Source organism: Macaca mulatta, chromosome 1 (assembly GCF_049350105.2).
Source record: "Macaca mulatta isolate MMU2019108-1 chromosome 1, T2T-MMU8v2.0, whole genome shotgun sequence".
NCBI lineage: Eukaryota > Metazoa > Chordata > Mammalia > Primates > Cercopithecidae > Macaca > Macaca mulatta.
Window position 1 is genome coordinate 194,276,307 of NC_133406.1, and position 25,240 is coordinate 194,301,546.

At 48.3% G+C, this 25,240-nt stretch overlaps 1 protein-coding gene and 1 non-coding gene across 4 annotated transcripts in view; one reads left to right on the forward strand and one right to left on the reverse strand.

Moving 5' to 3' along the window:
• The window catches only part of LRRC41 (leucine rich repeat containing 41), a 27,724-nt gene continuing 2,484 nt past the window's right edge, over positions 1-25,240 (forward strand). Inside the window, exons 1-6 of one of the 3 annotated variants that reach the window (XM_077958642.1) lie at positions 331-592; positions 5,035-5,114; positions 5,227-5,313; positions 6,266-6,336; positions 18,575-19,712; positions 24,756-25,016. In XM_077958642.1, coding sequence (XP_077814768.1) covers positions 6,310-6,336; positions 18,575-19,712; positions 24,756-25,016 — 1,426 coding nt within the window. In that variant the 5' untranslated portion in view covers positions 331-592; positions 5,035-5,114; positions 5,227-5,313; positions 6,266-6,309. Of the gene's footprint in view, positions 227-283; positions 593-5,034; positions 5,115-5,226; positions 5,314-6,265; positions 6,337-18,574; positions 19,713-24,755; positions 25,017-25,240 lie in introns of those variants that run through there. The other 2 variants (XM_015138718.3, XM_077958639.1) reach the window with 2 other exon arrangements.
• Positions 24,424-24,496, reverse strand: TRNAM-CAU (transfer RNA methionine (anticodon CAU)). Its single transcript has one exon. It is a non-coding gene; the product is annotated as a tRNA-Met (tRNA).

Consider the following 25,240-nt stretch of genomic DNA (forward strand, 5'->3'; position numbering starts at 1 on the left):
ACTCTCGGGCTCGCGCACCTCCCCAAGATGGCGGCGCCCGAGGCCTGGCGCGCCCGGAGTTGCTGGTTCTGTGAGGTAGCGGCGGCAACGACCATGGAGGCCACGTCCCGGGAGGCGGCGCCAGCGAAGAGCTCGGCCTCGGGCCCCAACGCTCCCCCCGCCCTGTTCGAGCTGTGCGGGCGGGCGGTGAGCGCCCATATGGGGGTTCTGGAGAGCGGGGTGTGGGGTAAGTCGCGGGGTGAGGGGCTACCTCTGGCTAAGAGCAGGGGGCGGCCCAGCGGCCGGGGGGCGCGGGGGGCGAGGCCGGGAGGCCCGGGGCAAGGCCCAGCCTGGGGCACTGAAAGCCAGATCGTAGGATCGGAGCATGAATTTTGTGACTGACAGGGCTGGACAGAGTAAAGACGGAGACCTAATGGGCAGGCTGACCCGCACCGCGGCCTGGCTCGGGGGCGCGGGGGGCGAGGCCAGGAGGCCCGGTCTGGAGCGAAGGAGGCTGGGCCCGGGCGACTGAGGCTGGACTGGCGGGCCGGAGCTGTGGGCCGCGAACTGACACTCGGCTGGGCCGGGCAGGGGAGTCTCGGATGTCGAACCGGTGGGCAGTGATGGCCCGGCTGCCCTGGGGCAGGGGCCGAGGTTAGGAGGCCCGGCCTAAGGCCAGGAGGCCAGGCCCGGGGCCACCGAACCTGACTGATGGAACGGGACCCCCAGTATCTGCCTGACACGCCACAGGGGTCGAGACTCCGGAGGCCAAGCCGATGGGCGGAGGGGAGGACAGCGGATTTGAGAGCGAGGGAATGGGGCAGGGGGAGAGGCCGAAAGGCTCGGGGCGCCGCGGCCTGTCTGACGGCCCAGGGCTGACGGGAGCGAACCGACAACCGGGGTCTCGGGTGCCAAACTGACTGAGCGACCGAGCGACCCGCAGGACAGGGAGCGCCGGAGGCCACTCGGATCGGCTCGAGCGGCGAGGAGGGGCCGGAGAGCGAGTGGAGGGGGCCCAGAGCGGCTTAAACAAGCGAGGGAGGCTCGAATGATGGACAGGCGGGAAGGGCCAAGGAGGCCCCAAGCGGGGCGACGGCCCGGGGATCCCGGACTGCCGGGCTGCCGTGGCAGGGGGCGCGGCGCCGCCAAGAGGCCTTGGGCTGAATGGAAGTGAACGGGGGCCTCAGGCCTGAGAGCGGCCGGGACCAAAGGGCCGGGCCTGGGTGGAGGGCGGCCTGGGGCGCCGGGATGAACGGCCGGGGAGGGCGAACCGGCCAGTTGGGCTGGGAGGCGGGGCTGTGGGTTGGGGACCGCCGGCCACGGCCTGGCCACTGACGAAGGAAACGAGTCCGCGACGTGGGGCTAGTGAAAGAGGGAAAGCGAGGCTCTGCCAAGCAGGCCTGGCCGCGCTGGGGATAGGGGAGGCCTCGGGCCTGCGAGGCTGCTGGTGTTGAGGGTGGGGTCCGGAGGCCGGGGCTGGAGTTGGGCGAGGAGGTGGCAGGCCCGGCCAAGGCCTGCCGGGGAGGGTGGCAGGAGAACAGGCCCCGGGCCTGGAGGCGGCGCGGGGGAGGTTCCACCAGGAGGCCTTGCGGGTGGCCGTGGCGTCTTTGCAGGAGGAAGGCCCTGGTCAGGACAGGAGTGAGGACTTTGAGGACTCGAGGTTGCAGGGCGGGGGGTTTGAGTTATGCCATGAGGAGGGGGTGTGGGGAAAAGGCCCTGGAGTTTGGGGGCGCTGCAGCTCCGGGATAAGCTGGAGGGTGGTCGGGGAGGGCCTTGGCTGTGGGAGTGGAGCCCAGTACGGTGAGGCCGGAGTGTCCTGCATAGTGGTAGTGGAAGAGGCTGTTAGAAGTTGGGCCTGTGTGCGGAGGGGACACTGGAGGCTCCAGGCCAGCCAGAGGCTGAGAAGACAAGGGGCAGGCCCACCCATGGCGAACATGAGGAAAGTCTCCGTTCTGAGCTGAGCAGGGAGCTCAGAAAAGTCCTAGGGCATGGGGAAGAAGGCAGACGGGGTCTGGCTTGTCTGCCTGGAGCTTCTGGGATGCTAAGACTGGCTAAAAAGGAAGATGACTGGGTGTGGAGGCCCAGGTTGGGAAGCAGCAGCATTAAAGGTGCAGGCTAGAAAGAAGCCAGGAAAATCCCGGCTTAAGAAGAATGGAGAAAGGAGGGGATGAGAATTCCTGTGGCTGTGAGAAGGGATGGCTAACTAGAGGAGAGCAGGTTGGAGGGGCTCTGAGGAACTTCTTCCCCTGTTGCTTCTTCCCCCCAAAACAATTGACAGTTTACTGAATCTCCATTTCCCCTTCTCCCTCCCCCATCACTGCTGTATATACCACCATCCCATTACTGGCTGAGCCCCCAGCGAGGTTGAGAGGAGACAGGGGAGGAAGAGCTCCTGTGGGCCTAGACCAGAAAAAGCTGAATCAAGTGAGGCCTTTTAGGAGAATAGCCAAGGAAGAGGCCTGCTAAGCATTACTATTTTGGAGGAAAGTCTCAGTGTGGGCTAACAGCCAGGAAAGTCTTCCTGGAGGTAGTGAACTAGCATCGCTTTGTGTAAGGAGTTGGGGCAGCAGAGGTATAGAGGCAGCAGGAAAGGGTACAATGAGGAAACTTAAGTAGAATAAGGTATACTATACCTTGAATACCAGGATGTGGAGTTTGGACTTTATCATGAATGCAGCAGAGAGACCTCCAAGGGTTTCGAAGAGGGTAATGTCATCACCAAGAGCAGGATGAAGAGGGACTGGATAGAGACTGAAGTGAAGGAGAGCAGTTAAGCTGTTGTAATAGACCAGATGAAAGGTGATGTGGACTACATTCGTGTGTAAAAGCATAGGGAATTAACACTTTCATTCAGCAGGTACATTGAGGACATACAATGTACAAAGAATTATACTAGATTCTTGATGTCAAGATTCAGTTATTCTGTAAATAAAAATAAAAAGAGACCCTGGGGCGGAAGTTTTGGTATACTCCAAGATCTTAGACTTGTTCTTTTTCTTTGAGATGGGGTCTCACTCTGTCACCCAGGCTGGAGTGCAGTGGCATGATACCAGCTCACTGCCACCTCTATCTTCTGGGCTCAAGCAATTCTCCCACCTCAGCCTCCCAAGAAGCTGGGACCACAGGTGTGCCCCACAACACCCGGCTAATTTTCTCTGTATTTTTGGTAGAGACGGGAGTTTCCCATGTTGCCCAGGCTGGTCTCAAACTCCTGGGCTTAAGCAATGTCCCCCACCTCGACCTCCAAAGATTACAGGGATTACAAGTGTGAGTTTGACTTGTTCTTGATTGGACAGAGATGCCACTGACAGGATAAAAATAACAACCAACATTTAGTGAGCTTATTATGGCTGGGCATTATTTTAAACAGATTATAAGCATGATCTTCCCAACAATATCATGAGTTAATTACTGTTATCTCCATTTTATTTTATTTTTGAGACAGAGTCTTGCTCTGTCGCCCAGGCTGGAGTGCAATGGCGCCATCTCAGCTCACTGCAATCTCTACCTCCTGAGTTCAAGCGATTCTTGTGCCTCAGCCTCCCACGTAGCTGGGATTACAGGCATGCATCATTACACCTGGCTAATTTTTGTATTTTCAGTAGAGACGGGGTTTCACCATGTTGGTCAGGCTGGTATCAAACTCCTGACCTCAAGTGATCTGCCTGCCTTGGCCTCCCAAAGTGCTGGGATTACAGGTGTGAACCATTGCATCCCACCTATTTTTTATTTTTTGAGGCAGGGTCTTGCTCTGTCACCCAGGCTGGAGTGCAGTGGTCTAAGCACAGCTCGCTGCAGCCTCAACCTCCTGGGCTCCAGCCATCCTCCCACCTTAGCTTCCCAAGTAGCTGTGACCACAGGTGCACACCATCACACTCTGCTAATTTTTGTTTTGTTTTGAGATGGGTTCTCACTCTATCACTTGGGCTCAAGTACAGTGGTGTAAGCATAGCTCACTGTAGCCTCGAACTCCCGAGCTTAAGCGATCCTCTTGTCTTAGACTCCCAAAGTGCTGGGATTACAGGTGTGAGCCACTGTGCGTGGCCTCCATTTTTTTCCAGTTGAAGAAACAAAGGCTTAAAGAGGCTTAAATAATTTGTCCAAGGATTCACATTTAACTAAATAGTTAGAATTTCACCCAGATTTTTCCTACTCTAGAGGCCAAACCCTTTAGACACTATACTATAACAGCTCTTAGAACTAGAGAAGTTGGCAAGAGCAGGTTGTTTTTAAGATATATTGACTTTTGGCTGGGTGCAGTGGCTCACGCCTGTAATCCCAGCACTTTGGGAGGCTGAGGCAGGCGGGTCACGAGGTCAGGAGATCGAGACCATCCTGGCTAACACAGTGAAACCCCGTCTCTACTAAAAATACAAAAAATCAGCCGGGCGTGGTGGTGCGCTCCTGTAGTCCCAGCTACCCAGGAGGCTGAGGCGGGAGAATAGCATGAACCCGGGAGGCGGAGCTTGCAGTGAGCCGAGATCGCGCCACTGCAGCCTGGGCGACAAAGCGACACTCCATCTCAAAAAAAAAAAAAAAAAGGTATATTGACTTTAGAGACATGAATTGTTTCTCTTCTTCATAGGAAAGTACTAATTCAGGATATAGCAGTAGCCCAAAGGATGGTAGTGGTTAATCTGGAAGAATGGGAAGGGAATTCAGGAAAGACTTAATAAAGGGCATGTGATACTTGAAAGATGAGTAGTTGATATAGTGAAAGTGGCAATGACATTCCTATTAGAACAGCATGACAAAGGACATTCCTGTTGGAAAGAACAGCATGACAAAGGTACAGGGGCAGAAAGCAGCATGTTAGGTAAATGAAAAAGTAGTTAAGTGTGGCTGAAATGTAGGAGGCAAAGCAGGGAGCTGATACTAGCAGGGCAGATTATGAAAGACCTTTTATCACACATATTCAGTAGGTGCTTTTCAATGCAAAATGGTTCATTTTGCTTGGGCAAAGTGAACTGACCAGCTCCTAAAAAGCATGTCAAGCTCATTTAGCATGTCAGCTTGTTTTGTGGGATGATCTCACCCTGGCCCCTGAAATTCCAGCTTCCAACTGAGTGGCTGAAGATAAGTGGACTAGAGTTTGGAACAGATCTAGATTAGCTTCTAGAGGCTCCATTTGTCAAGTGAGAAGTCTACCCTTCCATTTTCCTTTCCAGTAGAATAAATAATGCTTGGAACCCTCTTGAGGGGGAGGGGGAGGGGAGGAAAAGTAAACTTTTGTTTTGATTTTTGTAGCCCTCCCAGGCCCAATACTTCAAAGCATCCTACCTCTGCTCAATATATATTACTTGGAGAGGATTGAGGAAACTGCCCTCAAGAAAGGTGAGTATCTTTCTGTCTCTTTCTCAGTCAATGATTATGAGCAAGGCACCATAATGTTCTTCAGGTAAATATTACACCTGATACCTGCTAGAACTTCATGCTTTTTTTTTTTTTTTTTATACGGAGTCTTGCTTTGTTGCCCAGGGTGGAGTGCAGTGGTGCAATCTTGGCTCATGGCAAGCTCCGCCTCCCGGGTTCACACCATTCTCCTGCCTCAGTAGTAGTAGCTGGGACTACAGGCGCCTACCACCACGCCCGGCTAATTTTTTTTGTATTTTTAGTAGGGACGGAGTTTCAACGTGTTAGCCAGGACAGTCTCAATCTCCTGACCTCGTGATCCACCTTCCTTGGCCTCCCAAAGTGTTGGGATTACAGGCTTGAGCCACCGCACCTGGCCTTAGAACTTCATGCTTTTCAAAAAGTACCTTCACACCTATTTTTCTTCCTCATTCCTCAGTGTCCTGTGAAACACAAAGCCAAGTATATGATCTTTATTATACTGATAAAAGTGAGACACAGGCACACCACAATTAATAGCAAAGCCAGAACAACCCAGATCTTCCGAATCTTAGTTTCTCTATTTTACCAAGCTTCCTCCGCTCATTAGACACATCTGTTAACAGCTAACATTGAACCCTAATGTGTCAAGCACTGTCCTAGGCACTTTACCTAGAAAAACTCATTTACTCTAATCCTTTCAACAACCCTATGAAATAGCTGTTATTAACATTTTACAGATGAGGAAACTGAACCACAGAGAAATTAAGTAACTTGCCCAAAGTCACATAGCTGGAGTGTAGTTTGCTGATATTCACACCCAGGCAATCTGTCTTTAGAGCCAATGTTCTTAATCACTCTGCCATATTGCTCCTGTGAACCCGGAGGACAACATTAAAGGTTGATGTACTTATGGTGGCCAGCAAGCAGCCAAGTGTGATATTTCTCCTTACAGGCCTCTCCACTCAGGCCATCTGGCGCCGACTCTGGGATGAACTGATGAAGACACGGCCTTCCAGTTTGGAAGTAAGTTATCAGGTAGAACACTAGCCTGATTTTGCATGGTAAAAGCAGGAATAGCACACAAACACAAGCTGGGTACTGGTAAAGTGCAGAGGCAGTGATGGAATGGATGTGGGAGGAGGGCTCTGATGGCTTGTCACAAGGTTTTGGTCCATTTGGCATTTGTCACTGAATTGCTTGCTCACCATATTTGCAGGGGACACAAAACAGGGAAAGTTAGTGATCACAATGGATGGCAGAGCCAGGATTCCTAGAGTTCTTGATGCAGTGGTCAAATCTAACAAAATGAAATTTAATAGAATACACCAATACTTCAATGAGTTTTAAAAGTTCCAATTGCATGGCCTCAGGATGTGGGATAAAGTAGTCTGCTTAGTAACAGCTTGTATAAAAAAGATTAAGGGAGTTTAGTCAACAATATGTTGAAGCCACTCATAATGACTATACCTTGAGCTGTGTGAACTAGTGTAAATATAGTATAGGCTGAAGGACAAGGTGGACAACAGTCAACAGTCCTGCCTAGCTCTGCAATGGTCAGGCTACCCATGGAGTATGGAGAAAGAAGTCAAAGCCACATTATGTGAGTCAGATTGGGAAGACTGGAGATGTTTTTCCTGAAAAAGAGAAGACTTGGGAAACATGACCCATCTTGAAATATATGAATGGCTGTCACATGAAGGAGGGATTAATAGACTTGTTCTGGATGGAAGCTAATGGAAAATACATTTTTGCTAACCTGAAGTTTATGTAAAGCTTAAACCCTGAGCTTATGAAACAAGCTAATTCTAGAGGTAATAAACTTCCCATCACTAAGTTCAAATGGAGTCTGGATAACTCCTTGACACATAGGTGTTCTGCAGGGGATTCAGCATTGTAAAAGGGGTTGCACAAGATGACTTTTAGGGCTCCTTTTAGCCCTGGGATTCTATTATTCACTGATACAGATATAAATCACTGGAGCTCTCATTTAAGCAGAGCTTCTTTTACTCCCCCATAACTAGGTGACGGGGTAGATTTAATTCAATAAACATTTACTGAAACTTAACCAGGTACCAGATCTTGGAAGAATAGATGCAGCCTCTAATCTTTTTTTTTTTTTTTTTTTTTTTTGAGACGGAGTCTCGCTCTGTCGCCCAAGCTGGAGTGCAGTGGCCGGATCTCAGCTCACTGCAAGCTCCGCCTCCCAGGTTTACGCCATTCTCCTGCCTCAGCCTCCCGAGTAGCTGGCACTACAGGCGCCTGCCACCTCGCCCGGCTAGTTTTTTGTATTTTTTAGTAGAGACGGGGTTTCACCGTGTTAGCCAGGATGGTCTTGATCTCCTGACCTCGTGATCCGCCCATCTCGGCCTCCCAAAGTGCTGGGATTACAGGCTTGAGCCACCGCGCCCGGCCGCCTCTAATCTTAAAGACCTACCAGTTGTTTTGTTTTGTTTGAGACAGAGTTTCACTCTTGTCGCCCGGGCTGGAGTGCAATGGCTCAATGCAACCTCTGCCTCCCGGGTTCAAGCAATTCTCCTGGCTTAGCCTCTCGAGTAGCTGGGATTACAGGCATGTGCCACCACACCCAGCTAATTTTTTTGTATTTTTAATAGAGACAGGGTTTTTCCATGTTGGTCAGCTGATCTCGAACTCCTGACCTCAGGTGATCTGCTCGCCTTGGCCTCCAAAAGTGCTGGGATTACAGGCATGAGCCACCGTGCCCGGCAAGGACCTACCAGTTTAATAGGGAAATCTACAAATAGATCACATATGATAGGATAAGTGGTGTAACACAGGATAGTAAGGAGGTTGAGAGACAACAAGAAAGTCTCTTCTAGGAAGTAGTATTTGAACTGGGCCTTCTATGGTGAATGAGGCCAAATAACAGGTGGAAAAAAAGCTAATGTCAGGAATTGGAGATTTAATTTCTGGGGATGCACTGGGTTCAGTAACATTGAGCCCCATCTCCTTCAGCTTATTCACTTCCAAATCTGGACTGCAACCCTTGAAGTTCAGAATGAGGACACCAGGCCTTATGAGGAAGAGAAGCAGACTCAAGAATATTAGAAAAGAGTAACTGCTTTTTGCTATCTTTAAGGAAACATCAGATTCACTTTGTTCCAGTATTTCACAAGCAGTATAGTTGACCAGCAGGTGATAAAGATTATATTTTTCTCTTGGAGAAAGCTTTCTGGAAAAGAATGTTTATTATCCTGTCTTCTTGGCTCAAAGCATTTCAGAGCATTTAGAGGCCCCAGGCTTGGTGGCCCAACAGTCAGTTAGGCAGAGGTCCTAACTTGGAGCATATCTGTTCCAGAGGGTGTCTTCCGCTTCCCACTTTTGCATGACAATAGCCTTCAGCTCATAGTCACAAACACTTATTCAGCACCTGCTCAGTTCCATGTATTATGCTAGGTTCCAGGGATACAATCAATGGTGAGCAAGATAAATATAGATATAGAATGCTTATAAAGCAATAATATTTCAAACTGTGTAGTCCTGGGGTATATAAAGAGATCTGTGAGGTCAGGCATGGTGGCTCACACCTGTAATCTTAGCACTTTGGGAGGCTGAGGCAGATGGATTGCTTGAACCCAGGAGCTCAAGGCCAGCCTGGGCAACATGGCAAGACCTCATCTCTACTAAAAATACAAAGAATTGGCTGGGCATGGTGGTGCATGCCTGTAGTCCCAGATACTCAGGAGGCTAAGGTAGGAGGATCACTTGAGCCTGGGAAGTCGAGGCTGCAGTGAGCCAAGATCGCACCACTGTACTCCAGCCTGGGCAACAGGAGAGAGACCCTGTCTCAAAAAACTAACAAACAAAAAAAGAGGTCTGCATAATAGAATAGATACTCTGGAGAAAAAGCAATGAATAAATTAAGATTTACACAATAAATTATTCTCTAGCAATTGGTTAGCCATTTGGAAAAAGTTAAGTTAGAGCCTCAATTTATAGTATACTTTAATGACTTCAGTATAAAGAATAGGCACAGTGGCTCACGCCTATAATCCCAGCACTTTAAGAGGCCAAGGCAGGCGGATCATGAGGTCAGGAGTTCAAGACCAGCCTGGCCAAAATGGTGAAACCCCATCTCTACTGAAAATACAAAAATTAGCTGGGAATGGTGGCATGTGCCTTTAGTCCCAGCTACTCAAGAGGCTGAGGCAGGAGAATTGCTTGAACCCAGGAGGCGGAGGTTGCAGTGAGCCAAGATTGTGCCATTGCATTCCAGCCTGGGTGACAAGAGCGAAACTCTCTCTCAAAAAAAAAAAAAAAAAAAAAGATTTCGTTGTAAAAAGTAAAAGCTCAAGAGTTGGGTACAGTGGCTCACATTTATAATCCCAGCTACGGCAGAGGCTGAGGTGAGAGGAACAGCTTGAGCCTAGGAGTTGCAGGCATGTGATCATGCCACTACACTCCAGCCTGGGTGACAGCACGAAACCATGCCTCTTAAAAAAAAAAAAGGCCAGGCGCAGTGGCTCACACCTGTAATCCCAGTACTTTGGGAGGCCGAGGTGGGTGGATTGCTTGAGCTCACAAGTTTGGGACCAACCTGGGCAACGTGGAGAAACCCCGTCTCTACAAAAAAATAGAAAAATTATCCTGGTGTGGTAGTGTGCACCTGTAGTCCCAGCTACTCAGGAGGCTGAGGTGGGAGGGAGCCCAGGAGGCAGAGGATGCAGTGAGCTGAGATCACACCATCGCACTCCAGCCTGGGCAATAGAGCCAGACCTTGACTCAAAAACAACAAAAAATCAGTTTCAACACCAAAGAAGAGAAAAAAATAAAAATTTAAAAAATAAAAATAATAAAACCAACAGGCCAGATGTGGTGGCTCACACCTGTAATCCCAGCACTTTGGGAGGCCGAGGTGGGCAGATCACTTGAGGTCAGGAGTTGAGACCAGCCTGGCCTACATGGTGAAACCCCATCTCTACTAAAAATACAAAACTTAGGCCGAGCACCGTGGCTCATACCTGTAATCCCAGTACTTTGGGAGGCCAAGGTGAGCAGGTCACTTGAGGGTCAGGAGTTGAGACGAGCCTGGCCCACATGGTGAAACCCTGTCTCTACTGAAAATCAGGTGTGGTGGTGCATGCCTGTAATCCCAGCTACTCTGGGATTACTACTTGGGGGGCTGAGGCAGTAGAATTGCTTGAACCCAGGTGGCAGAGGTTGTAATGAGCTGAGATTTTACCACTGCACTCCAGCCTGGGTGACACAGTGAGACTCTGACTCAAAAAAATAAAGATAAAAAATAAAAATACAAAAATTAGCTGGACGCGGTGGTGCATACCTGTAATCTAAACTCCTTGGGAGGCTGAGGCATGAGAATCACTTGAACCCAGGAGGCAGAGGTTGCAGTGAGACTAGATTGCTCCATTGCACTCCAGCCTGGGTGACTGAGTGAGACTCTGTCTCCAAAAATAATAAAACCAATAAACAAAAAAAAGTAAAAGTAAAATCAGGCCGGGTGTGATGGCTCACACCTGCAATCCCAGAAAAACTTTGGGAGGCCAAGGTGGTCAGATCGCTTGAGTCCAGGAGTTCAAGAACAGCCTGGGCAACATGACAAAACCTTGTTTCTACAAAAAATACAAAAGTTAGCTGGGTGTGCTGGTGTACGCCTCTAGTCCCAGCTATTCGGGAGGCTGAGGCAGGAGGATCAACTGAGCGTCAGAGGTCGGTCAAGGCTGCAGTGAGCAATGATCATGACACTGCACTCCAGTGTCATAACCCTGTCTCAAAAAAAAAAAAGAGCACAACTAAAAATATAATAAAAGTGACCATCCTAATCTCAGGATGGAGAGAGTACTAATTTTGTTTTGTTTTGTTTTGAGATGAAGTCTCGCTCTGTTGCCGGGCTGAAGTGCAGTGGTGCGATCTCAGCTCACTGCAACCTCTGCCTCCTGGGTTCAAGTTATTCTCCTGCCTCAGCCTCCCTAGTAGTAGCTGGGACTACAGGTATGCGCCACCACACCCAGCTAGTTTTTGCATTTTTAGTAGAGACGAGGTTTCACCATGTTGGCCAGGATGGTCTCCATCTCTTGACCTCGTGATCCACCCGTCTCGGCCTCCCAAAGTGCTGGGATTACAGGCGTGAGCCACTGTGCCCAGCCAAGAGTGCTAATTATTAAATGTACAGAACCAAGAGAGAAAATACAGACATATTTAACCACATAAAATATTAACACTATCTTCAGGACTTTGTATTAATTAAATTAAAAAAAAAATGCCAATATCATAACCAAATTTTAAAAGGTAAATACACTATGAAAGAACATTTGCAACAATATTTGCAAAACAAAGGGACACAAAATGGAAAAAGACAAATATCCCAGTAAAATGAGTAAGGATTTGGACACATCACGAAATATACAAAAATCCCCAGTAAAGTGAAAAATGTTAAGTCTCATGATAAAACTGAGAAAGTAAAATCTCACCGCTTAGTTTAGTAACGTCTTGTTTTGATTTGGTTTTCATTGCAAAGGAAATGCCTAGGTTTGGCCATGGGTGGGTGAAATTTGCATTTTAATATGCTGTTGGTGGTAACAGAAATTGTTGTAACTTTCTTGGTAGGCAATGTGGTAATATTTGTTCAGACTTTAAAATATTTAGGCTGGCTGGGTATGGTGGCTCTTACCTGTAATTCCAGACTTTAGAACACCAAGGCAAGAGGATCACTTGAGCCCACGAATTCGAGACCAGTCTGGGCAACACAGGGAGACCCCATCCCTGCAATAATTTTTTTTTTTTTTTTTTTTTAAGACAGAGTCTCTCTCTGTCTCCCAGGCTGGAGTGCAGTGGTATGATCTTGGCTCACTGCAACCTTTGCCTCACAGGTTCAAGTGATTCTCCTGTCTCAGCCTCCAAAGTAGCTGAGATTACAGGCGCCCATCACTAGGCCTGGCTACTTTTTGTATTTTTAGTAGAGACGAGGTTTCACCACATTGGCCAGGCTGGTCTCGAACTCCTGACCTCAAGTGATCCCCTGGCCCTGGCCTCCCAAAGTACTGGGATTACAGGTATAAGCCACTGTGGCCAGCCTGCAATAATTTTTAAAAATTAGCTGGGCTTGTTGGCATGTACCTCCCAGCTAACTGGGAAGCTGAGGAGCCCAGGAGGTTGAGGCTGCAGTGAACTATAATAGCACCACTGCACTCCAGCCTGGCTGACAGAGACCCTCTCCTCCCCAGAAAATTTATGCTGGGCATGATGGTGGCTTACACCTGTAATCCCAGCACTTTGGGAGGCCAAGGCAGGTAGATCACCTGAGGTCAGGAGTTCAAGACCAGCCTGGCCAATATGGTAAAACCCCGTCTCTACTAAAAATACAAAACTTAGCCGGGCGTGGTGGCACATGCCTGTAGTTCCAGCTACTCAAGAGGCTAAGGCAGGAGAATCACTTGAGCCTGGGACGTGGAGGTTGCAGTGAGCCAAGATGGCACCATTGCACTCCAGCCTGGGCGACAGAAAAAGACTCCATCTCAAAAAAAAAAAACCTGCTGGAGCAACATAGTGAGACCTCATCTCTACAGAAAAAAATTAAAAATTAGCTGTGCATAGTGGCATGCGTCTATAGTCCCTGCTACTTGGGAGGCTGAGGCAGGAAAATTGCATGAGACCCGGAGTTCAAGGCTACAGTGAGCTATGATCTCACCACTGCACTGTAGCCCTGGGTGATGGGGCAAGACCCTGTCTCTTAAAAAAAATAATTTGGCTAGAAGTTCTGCTTCTTAGAATTTATAGTATATAAAAATTGAGATACTCATGAAGATTTATTTCCAGATGTATATTACAGAAGAGTTCAATATAAAAAAGCTAGAGGCCGGGCGCGGTGGCTCAAGCCTGTAATCCCAGCACTTTGGGAGGCCGAGACGGGCGGATCACGAGGTCACAAGATCAAGACCATCCTAGCTAACATGGTGAAACCCCGTCTCTACTAAGAAAATACAAAAAAACTAGCCGGGCGAGGTGGCGGGCGCCTGTAGTCCCAGCTACTCCGGAGGCTGAGGCAGGAGAATGGCGTGAACCCGGGAGGCGGAGCTTGCAGTGAGCTGAGATCCGGCCACTGCACTCCAGCCTGGGCGACAGAGCAAGACTCCGTCTCAAAAAAAAAAAAAAAAGGCCGGGCGCGGTGCCTCAAGCCTGTAATCCCAGCACTTTGGGAGGCCGAGACAGGCGGATCACGAGGTCAGGAGATCGAGACCATCCTGGCTAACAGGGTGAAACCCCGTCTCTACTAAAAAATACAAAAAAAAACTAGCCGGGCGAGGTGGCGGATGCCTGTAGTCCCAGCTACTCGGGAGGCTGAGGCAGGAGAATGGCGTGAACCCGGGAGGCGGAGCTTGCAGTGAGCCGAGATCTGGCCATTGCACTCCAGCCTGGGTGACACAGCAAGACTCCGTCTCAAAAAAAAGAAAAAAAAAAAAAAAAGCTAGAAACAGGGTCAGGCACCGTGGCTCACACCTGTAATCCCAGCACTTTGGGAGGCCAAGGCGGGCAGATCACTTGAGGTCAGGAGTTCAAGACCAGCCTGGCCAGCATGGCAAAACCCCATCTCTACCAAAAATACAAAAATTAGCCAGGCATGGTGGCACATGCCTGTAATCCCAGCTTGGGAGGCTGGGGCAGAATAGCTTGAACCTGGGAGATGGAGGTTGCAGTGAGCCGAGATCATGCCACTGTACTCCAGCCTGGGCAACAGAACGAGAATGTCTAAAAAAAAAAAAAAAACCAAAACCTAGAAACAGGCCAGGCATGGTGGCTTATGCCTGTAATCTCAACACTTTGGGAGGCCAAGGCAGGCAGATCAACTGAGCTCAGGAGTTTGAGACCAGCCTGGCCAACATGGCGAAACTCTGTCTACTAAAAAATACCAAAAAATTAGCTGGACATGGTGGTATGCACCTGTAGTCCCAGCTACTGGAAGGCTGAGGCATGAGAATTGCTTGAACCCGGGAGGCAGAGGTTGCAATGAGCTAATATCCTGCCACTGCACTCCAGCCCAGGTCAGGGTGACAGAAAAACTGTCTTTAAAAAAAAAAAAAAAAAAAAAGCTAGAAACAATGGAAATATTCAATACAGCAAGTATTATTACATATGGTACACATTTTCAAAAGAAAATATTCTAAAAACATTTGAATACATGGTATTTTTTTTTTTTTTTTTTTTTTTTGAGACGGAGTCTCGCTCTGTCGCCCAGGCTGGAGTGCAGTGGCCAGATCTCAGCTCACTGCAAGCTCCGCCTCCCGGGTTCCCGCCATTCTCCTGCCTCAGCCTCCCGAGTAGCTGGGACCACAGGCGCCGCCACCTCGCCCGGCTAATTTTTTGTGTTTTTAGTAGAGACGGGGTTTCGCTGTGTTAGCCAGGATGGTCTCGATCTCCTGACCTTGTGATCCGCCCGTCTCGGCCTCCCAAAGTGCTGGGATTACAGGCTTGAGCCACCGCACCCGGCCCATGGTATGTTTTAAAAGCCCAGCATTTGAAACTGTTCAGAATTGTCTCAATGTTGTAAAAACAAATACAGGTAGCTACTCTCATACACGTAAATACTCCAGAGTTAGTTTACACTTTTTTTTTTTTTTTTTTTTTGAGACAGAGTCTCGCTCTGTCACCCGGGCTGGAGTGCAGTGGCCGGATCTCAGCTCACTGCAAGCTCCGCCTCCCGGGTTTACGCCATTCTCCTGCCTCAGCCTCCCGAGTAGCTGGGACTACAGGCGCCCGCCACTTCGCCCAGCTAGTTTTTTGTATTTTTTTAGTAGAGACGGGGTTTCACCATGTTAGCCAGGATGGTCTCGATCTCCTGACCTCATGATCCGCCCGCCTCGGCCTCCCAAAGTGCTGGGATTACAGGCTTGATCCACCGCGCCCGGCCAGTTTACACTTTTTTTGAGACGGTCTCACTCCAGTTGCCCAGGCTGGAGTACAGTGGCACGATCTTGGCTCACTGCAGCCTCAACCTCCCAGGCTCAGGCAATCCTCCCACCTCAGCCTCCCAAGCAGCTGGATTACAGGCGTGCACCACCATGCCCGGCTAAACTTTTCCTATTTTTAGTAGAGATAGGGTTTTGTCACGTTGCCCAGGCTGGTCTCAAACTCATGGACTCAAGCAATCTGCCTGCCTTGGCATCCCCAAGTGCTGGGATTACATGCATGAGTCACCATGCCTGGTCCATGATTTTTCATTTGCTTCTCTATCCACACACAATATTTCTGGTATCAGCAAAACAATGAACAACAATAAATATAGTTTGTGAATATTGTTAGCTCTAACAAGTTAGCACAAGATGTTTAGCCCCCCCCTAGTTTGTACACACACTTCCTCTTCCCCTGCCAGCCCATTGAGGATGGGCCAAAGATTGTGTTGGGGCAAATGTCACTTCACTTCATTGATCATGCCTCATTTCCCTTACCCTCACAGAAAACAAAGTACTAAATCACTTTGCATCGTGATAGCATACGAGTCCATAAAATGAGTGGTTTGGACTAGATCTCAAGCATCTCTCAGCTTCGAATTTTAGCATAGATTCTTCTTAAGAGTGGTGATGAAATAAAACTTCGTGATCTTCTGTCTGCTCGTACGTTAGTTTGTGAGAAAGAAGCCACTGAGAGCTGTCGTAACTTTACTCATTTAACTGTCACAAAAATGCTATGATGTCAGTACATAGTGATCTTCCACTTTATAGATGATGAAACTAAGGCAGAAAGAGGTGAAATGACTTGCCTAAGTTACAGTTAGTGAATGGCGGACCCAGATTCAAGTTGAAGCAGCCTGCTTCTGGAGTGCATGTTCCTGATCACTGTGTCATGCTGCTCACTATAGTTGTGTCTGGAGTGTTCCGAATATTCTGTCTCCCATTGGTTTCATCAACCGTTAACATGTCTGAAAAAGTCCAGTATTTACTTATCTAACATACATTTCCCCTGTGCCTCTTATAGCCAGAAACAGCCACAATATCTTGGCTCACCATCTTTGTCCATATTTTAGGCCGGATATTGTAATAACCATCTGACTAGCTCACTTGTAAAGCTGAAGCCTTGCTAAGGTTACCTGCAAGTGTTTTTCAATACTGGGTGTGGGCAGCAAATCTGTAGGAAAAGTGCTAGTGTGAGGTAGGACCAAAGGATACCTTCTTTGCCTTCACTCAAAGCTGAGCAGAGATTTGGTTGCCAGGTAGTTTTTCCTGCCCTCAGTGTCCTGCTGCTGATGAGCAAGGCCTTTCTGTGTTGCTGCTATGCAGTTATTTTAAGCAGGAAGTCATTCCTAATTATTACCACAGTAAGTGGAGTCTGGGGAAATAGCTAAGGCAACAGGAATGACACTTTTGCTTGAGGACAGCAGAGGCCTAGTTCCTTCTGAGAACCTCAAATAGGAACTGAGGGTCACTCCAGTATGGAGGAATGCATGGAGGCAGGGTAAGGACCAAAGACATGTTTTAGTCTTGGGGAACCTCAGGCCCCCACAGCCTTGGCTTTAGTCTGAATGAGCACCATGCTTAACAGGCTCTGCCTCCATTTCATATCCCGTCCAGGTTAATAGCAGTGGCAGCAGCAGTAACATTTTTTATATTTTACAGATTACAAAGTGCTTTAATTTGTACTACTTCATTTTGATCTTCACAACAATCCTGTGAAGCAGGTTATCCACATTTTGCAGATGAGGGAAGAGGTTCAGAGAAATCCAGAGGATACTGAAAGAGCTGGGACCTGACTTTCTACTGCCCCCAAGATGACTTAGGGATCATCTTAAATTAGAAACTTTAGGGTCTGGTACCTGTCTTTGTCTCGGTGTGCCCTTCTGGATTAGGTAGCAGTAATTCCTAACCTCTGATGTACATCAGAATCATCTGGGATGGTTCAAACAATAAAAATATCTGGACCTTACCTCAGATGTAACACAGAATCACCAAGTCTGGGTGTCTGGTATGTGAATTTTGGGGAAGAAAAGCTCCAAGGGAATTCTGATGTGCACCAAAGGCTGAGAATCACTTGCATTCAGAGTTATATTAAACATATCAGAATAGTCTGATGAATCGCTTCTTGGCCTTTTGGCTAAGATCAAGTGCAGAATAGTCTGATGAGATTTCCTATCCATCAAAGCAAATAACTGTTGCCTTGGAAGAAATAAATCAAGATATGATTCCTGCTTTCTAAGAATTTCTAATGTGGCTAGGATAAGACATGTACACAGGTAAAGGGACTCAACACCATGAGACAACACACCAGCATCTTAGTCTTGAGTAGTCACAGTGTCAGAGGAGTCCCAACAAGAGACAGTCTCAAATGACATGTTTCTAAGTCCTTTCAGGAAGTCTAGTTCAGCAATGGAGACATTTCTGGTAGATGTAGGAAAGGACATAGGCAGGTTTGGGTCCATGGGGTGACCAGTTTGGCTAGAGCAAAGCATTCTCATAAGCAAGATGTGGGAAATAAAGCTTCTCAGGCAGAGGGTGGAAGGGCAGTAGGTAGACATCGGGTGTTTTAATGCAGTATGATGTTATTAGTGTTTTACAGCACTACTTTGGGGACAGGGAGAGTAATCAGGAAGTTAGTGGTCAGGTGTGAAGTGATAAGGGGCTGTTGGTGGTAAGAATTAAAAGTTGGGATAAGGGGCTGGGCGTGGTGGCTCATGCCTACAATCCCAGCACTTTGGGAGGCCAAGGTGGGCAGAACACTTGAGGTCTAGAGTTCAAGACCAGCCTGGCCAATATGGTGAAACCCCATCTCTACTAAAAAAAAATACAAAAATTAGCCGGATGTGGTGGGCGCCTGTAATCCCAGTTTCTCCAGAGGCTGAGGCACAAGAATCACTTGAACCTGGGAGGCAGAAGTTGCAGTGAGCTGAGATCATACCACTGCACTCCAGCCTGGGCTACAAAGTGAGATTCTATCTTTAAAAAAAAAAAAAGAAAAGAAAAGAAAAAAAAATTGGGGTAAGGTTCTAGAAACAAACATGGAAGAACTTATGGGGTGTTTCAGTGGAGGCACTATAATAAAAGCAGGGTCTTTGGAACCAGATTTCCTGGGTTCAAATAACCCAACCACTTACCTGTGTGACCACAGGTGATAACCTCTTTGTGCCTCAGTTTTACCTGTGAATTAGGGCTAATAATAATACATACCTCAGAGATGTGAAGATTAAATGAATTTGTAGAGTGTTGCCTGACTCAGTAAATAGTTTGCTATTGGAGGAGGAGGAAATTTGGACAGTTTCATGGATATATCATGGCTGTCTGGCATGTTTTCTTCTTTTCAGAGTGTGACATGCTGGCGAGCCAAGTTTATGGAGGCCTTTTTTTCCCATGTTCTACGTGGGACCATTGATGTGTCTTCTGACAGGCGTCTTTGTGATCAGCGGTTCTCGCCTCTTTTGCACAGCTCCCGCCATGTCCGACAGCTTACCATCTGTAACATGCTGCAGGGTGCAACCGAGCTGGTGGCTGAGCCCAACCGCAGGGTTCTGGAGACCTTGGCCAGCTCCCTGCACACACTCAAGTTCCGCCACCTGCTGTTCTCTGATGTGGCTGCTCAGCAGTCACTTCGGCAGCTGTTGCATCAGCTCATTCACCATGGGGCTGTCAGTCAAGTGTCGCTATACTCCTGGCCTGTGCCTGAGTCAGCCCTTTTCATCCTTATTCTCACCATGAGTGCTGGCTTCTGGCAACCAGGGCCTGGTGGCCCACCCTGCCGCCTCTGTGGAGAGGCCTCCCGAGGCCGGGCCCCATCCCGAGATGAAGGGTCCCTCTTATTGGGTTCACGTCGGCCCCGCCGGGATGCTGCTGAGCGATGTGCTGCAGCCCTGATGGCCAGCCGGCGTAAGAGTGAAGCCAAGCAGATGCCCAGAGCTGCACCTGCCACTCGGGTAACACGCCGGAGCACACAGGAGAGCCTGACAGCAGGCGGAACAGACCTTAAGAGGGAGCTACACCCCCCAGCCACCTCCCATGAGGCTCCTGGCACCAAGCGGCCACCTTCTGCTCTAGCAGCCACTTCCTCTGCCTCTTCTTCTACATCCTCATACAAACGGGCACCAGCTAGCTCAGCCCCACAGCCTAAGCCCCTAAAGCGTTTCAAGCGAGCTGCAGGGAAGAAGGGTGCTCGCACTCGTCAGGGGCCTGGTGCAGAGTCTGAAGACCTGTATGACTTTGTTTTTATTGTGGCTGGCGAGAAGGAGGATGGTGAAGAGATGGAGATTGGGGAAGTGGCTTGTGGAGCTTTGGATGGATCAGATCCCAGCTGCCTGGGGCTTCCAGCACTGGAAGCTTCACAAAGATTCCGCAGCATCTCCACCTTGGAGCTATTCACAGTTCCACTCTCCACAGAGGCAGCCCTGACACTATGCCACCTGCTGAGCTCCTGGGTGTCACTGGAGAGCCTCACACTCTCCTACAATGGTGAGCACCCTGGAGTGGCAGGGATTGGGCTTGGATTGCCTAGCAAGCACTAGCTGTGTGCCTAATTCTGGGGAGGTGGGAGGGGCAAATTGGGGGTATGATCAGGAGGTTAGAGAGGAAGACTTGTATGCCTCACAGCAGGGGAGACTGTCAGTGCTAGAAGAGAGGAACATAAAGTCTATACACTTGATTAGTTGTTGAAAGCAGGGGTTCCTGAGGGGCAATGAGACAAGCCAGCTGGAATCTGAAGAATGAATACATTTTAGATATGCAAGGCAATCCAAGGGCAGGTGGGAGCAGTATAGTATATGCATGCCCAGGCAGGGCTACAGTTTGACCTCACCAGTCATATTAGAGCAGCTGTCCAGACAAGGTGTGGGACACAATTTCTTATCAGACCAACAACCTGCAAAGCAATCCTCAGTCCTCATTTCCCTCCTGCTTGTGCCCAGCTAGCTAAACCTCAACTCTGGCTAAATCCAGCAATCTGCCTAGGTTGCTGAGCACTGCTAGAGAAAAATCATACAACTGTGCAAATCAGTGCTACTATACACTCATGATCATTAACCTCATATGAACCTTCACTGTGCTTGCAACATCAGCTCCCATTCCTACCACTTCCAAACCCTCCTTTTCCCTTCTCAGGGATGACCTCACCTACTTCACCAAGAAAATAGAAGCCATCACACATGAGTTTCTTCAGCTTGCTAAGCAGCCTATAAACTCTCCATCTGCACTCATCCTTCTCCACCAGAATGGAAGAGACCACCATCCTTTCTAAGGCTAATTCTCTCACCTGTGCTCTAGATGCATAGAGCTTCACAATGAAGTATATAAAAATTATCAGTTTGAGAAACAAGCATCCTACCTTCTTAGGGAAACTTGTTTCTCAAACTAATTTTTATATACTGCTTAGTATGTGTCTGGCATATTTTAAGTATTCTTGATAATTTGATCTAACAATTTAATCTTTACAACGCTATGAGAGCAAGTGACTTCCTCAGGATAACCTAGCAATTATAGAGCTAGGATTCAAACCCAGGCAACCAGACTGCAGATCCATGCTTTCAAACAACTATTTATACTATCTTTCTCCTTTTCACTGTCTCTCTTCTACCAGCATCTTAACAGGTCTCCACCAAAAACTGCCACCACCACCTCTGTCTGTGCCATATTAATAAACTGTTAACTATCATCTCCTATTCTTCACAACCTTAGTTATCTGTACTGTTTCCACTTCTCTTACCCACAGCCCCTTCCAGCCTCTTATACCCCTACCACTGCACTGGCAAGGACTTATGTCTCCAAGGTCCTCCTTGTTACTAGATTCAATGTATACTTTTCAGTAACTTTTCTTGGCAGGATTTATTGCTATTAATCTTCATTTTTTTTTTTTCTCACTATCTTAAAAAATGTTTTCTTGGCCGGGCACAGTGGCTCATGCCTGTAATCCCAGCACTTTGCAAGGTCAAGGTAGGTGGATCACGAGGTCAGGAGTTCAAGACCAGCCTGACCAAGATGGTGAAACCCCGTCTCTACTAAAAATACAAAAATTAGCCAGGCGTGGTGGTGGGTGCCTATAATCCCAGCTACTCAGGAGGCTGAGGTTGCAGTGACTGGAGATCGTGCCACTGTACTTTAACCTGGGCAACAGAACGAGACTCCATCTCAAAAAAAAAGTTTTCTCCTCCTGTCTGCTTATTCAGAATTCCTCAGAGCTTTCCCACTTTATGCACCCTTCTTGGACAATTTCATCCATTCCTGTGGTTTCAAAGGCCAACTATGCTAAAGATTCCCCATTATGTGACATTACCCCAGATCTTTCTCTTGACCTTCCAGACCCATTTATCCAGCTAATAGACATGACCACTTCATAACCCACAACATGCCCCCCCAACTCATTACATCTACTTGAATGCACCTTCACACTATACCGATCCTTCTGTTCTCAATGACATTGGTTTACTCACTTGCCCAAAGAAACCTGTATTGTCTTACTCCACACATTTGCTCATGAGGCCCTATCTTTCCGTTTTCCTTTTTGAGACACTCTTGCTGTCACCCAGGCTGGAGTGCAGTGGTGCAATCTCAGCTCACTGGAACCTCTACCTTCTGGGTTCCAGTGATTCTCGTGCCTCAACCTCCCAAGTACCTGGAATTACAGGCATGTACCACCACACTGGGCTAGTTTTTATATTTTTAGTAAGGACAGGGTTTCCCCAGCCAGGCTGGTCTTGAACTCCTGGCCTCAAGTGATCCACCAACCTCAGCCTCCTTCACTGCTGAGATTATAGTCATGAGCCACTACGCCCAGCCCTATCTTTACAATTTGTTAAATACATTTATTTATCTCCACATCCTTAATTCAAGCTACCATTATTCCCTACCTGAACTAATTTCAGCAGTTCCTCCGGACTCCTTACTCATACCATACAAATCCATTATCCGCGCTGCAGCCCAAGCATTCTTTGAAAAATGCAGTCTTGATTCTTTCAAAAATCAGTCAAAAATGACCCTGTCATTCATTCACGCAAACAGCTTTCAATGGCTTCCCCTCACCATATTGCTTAATTTTACTTAGGGGTCATTCATGTTCTCACTCCTGGTTCTTTTTTTTTTTTTTTTTTTTTTTTTTTAAGACGGAGTCTCGCTCTGTCAACCAGGCTGGAGTGCGGTGGCCGGATCTCAGCTCACTGCAAGCTCCGCCTCCCGGGTTCACGCCATTCTCCTGCCTCAGCCTCCCGAGTAGCTGGGACTACAGGCGCCCGCCACCTCGCCCGGCTAGTTTTTTGTATTTTTTAGTAGAGACGGGGTTTCACCGTGTTAGCCAGGATGGTCTCGATCTCCTGACCTTGTGATCCGCCCGTCTCGGCCTCCCAAAGTGCTGGGATTACAGGCGTGAGCCACCACGCCCGGCCACTCCTGGTTACTTCTATGGTTGTATCTTTTTTTTTTTTTTTTTTTGACATGGAATCTCACTCTTGTCACTCAGGCTGGAATGCAATGGTGTAATCTTGGCTCACTGCAACCTCCACCTCTCAGGTCCAAGCAATTCTACTGCCTTAGTAGCTGGGATTACAGGCACACGCCACTATACCCAGCTAATTTTTGTATTTTTAGTAGAGACAGGGTTTTACCATGTTGGCCAGACTGGTCTTGGGCTCCTGACCTCAGGTGATCTGCCTACCTCAGCCTCCCAAAGTGCTGGTAATATATAGGTGTGAGCCACCACACCTGGCCTATAGTTGTATCTTGAATGCTTCCCCCTTCACAATTTCACACCAGCCATTATGAAATTTTTTTGTTCTCCTTCAGGACTCTACATATGCCAAGTTGCCTCTGCCACAATCATTCTTCCTAAATTTTAGCCTGTCTCCTTTATGTTTTTTAGGACTTAGCTGGAGTGCCTTTACTGATGTAAGCTGGACTAGGTACCCATCCTTTGTAATTCCATAGTACTTTATTCCCCCAGTTTCCTTTACATTATCAAGCTATGTAAGAAAAAAAAAGCAATGTTCTGCTCACTAGTGTCTAGCAAAAAACGTGATATTTAGTAGGCCCTGGGTAGTTTAGTTGAATGAATGAATGAATGAATGAATGAATGAACAGGAGCCTGCACAGTCCAAGGAATTATTTGCCTGTGGCATTAAGCAACTAACCTTCCTGGATCCTAGTCCATCCTGTGGGATTTGGTTATTTTTTTTCTGCCCCATTCCCACCCATTGATTCTTCTAAAGTATTCCCCGTTGGGTCACTGTCACTCTCCATAGTTTTTAGGTGCTCCCTATTGCCTATGAGATTAAACCATCCCTTTGCCTTTCCATAATGTGGCCTTCAAAGCCCTGCCCTCTAGAGCTGTTTCCTGAGCCTCATGTAGCCAAACAAGCAAGCGTCCCATGCATGCCTTGCACTCTCCGAGCTGTGATTTTTTTTTTTTTTTTTTTTTTTTTTTTGAGACAGTCTTGCTCTGTCACCCAGGCTGGAGTGCAGTGGTGTGATCTCGGCTCACTGCAACCTCCATCTCCCAGGTTCAAGTGATTCTCCTGCCTCAGCCTCCCCAGTAGCTGGGACTACAGGCATGTGCCACCAAGCCCAGCTAATTTCTGTATTTTCGGTAGAGACAGGGTTTCACCATGTTGGCCAGGCTGGTCTGGAACTCTTGGCCTCAAGTGATCTGCCCACCTTGGCCTCCCAAAGTGTTGGGATTACAGGCATGAGCCAGTGCTCCCAACTAACTGGGATTCTTGACTATGTCTTCTCCCTCTGTCTAAAACTTCCTTCAAGGCCAGTTTCTTCAGAAAACTACTCAGAACCCAGAAATCCAGAGACCTGCTACTGTCTGGGCCTGTCATTCAGCTAGTAGCCACATGCTGCTTCACCATATTGTATCTTTTTTTTTTTTTTTTTTTTTTTTTTGAGACGGAGTCTCGCTCTGTCGCCCAGGCTGGAGTGTAGTGGCTGGATCTCAGCTCACTGCAAGCTCCGCCTCCCGGGTTTACGCCATTCTCCTGCCTCAGCCTCCCCAGTAGCTGGGACTACAGGCGCTCGCCATCTCGCCCGGCTAGTTTTTTCTGTATTTTTTTAGTAGAGACGGGGTTTCACCGTGTTAGCCAGGATGGTCTCGATCTCCTGACCTCGTGATCCGCCCGTCTCCGCCTCCCAAAGTGCTGGGATTACAGGCGTGAGCCACCGCGCCCGGCCAAATACCAGCTGCCCCCTCTGAGGTACGAACTCAGGACCTTCAGATTATGAGACTGACGCGCTGCCTGCTGTGCTAAGGAGGCAGACGTATCTTCTAAATTTTGTGACTCTGCCCTGACTGATGCTTCTTATGGGCATAGCCCGAAACAGCAGACCTCAGTATGCTGGTTACCTAAGGAAAAAGCAAGACATGGATGAGTAGTTAAGACAAATGGGTTTAAATAAGCTGAGCCAAAACCCAAGAGATTTGCTAGTAACCAAAAGTATTTGGAGTTGTATTTGAATATATTACCCCTGCTGACACTCCCACATGGTTCTGACTTAATCTCTTTCTTGCCATAGGCCTGGGCTCTAACATCTTCCGCCTGCTAGACAGCCTGCGGGCCCTGTCAGGCCAGGCTGGATGTCGCCTCCGTGCCCTGCATCTCAGTGACCTGTTCTCACCACTGCCCATCCTGGAGCTGACACGTGCTATCGTGCGAGCACTGCCACTGCTACGGGTCCTCTCTATTCGTGTTGACCACCCAAGCCAGCGGGACAACCCTGGTGTGCCAGGGAATGCAGGACCCCCTAGCCTCATAATAGGCGATGAGGAGATACCAGGTGAAGCACTGTGTGTGTGTGTTTGTGTGTGTGCATGCACGTGTATCTGCACACAAACGTGCAGATGCATTCGTATGAGGAAAGGGGAAGGACCTCCTCTATCACTCATTCCTGGCTTCTCTGGAACCTGTTCCCCTTTAGAGCTTGCCACTAAGATACTATTGAGCTAGACAGGGCCTAAACCACCATAAGACCTGCAGAGAGTGACCAAGACATCTTGGTCT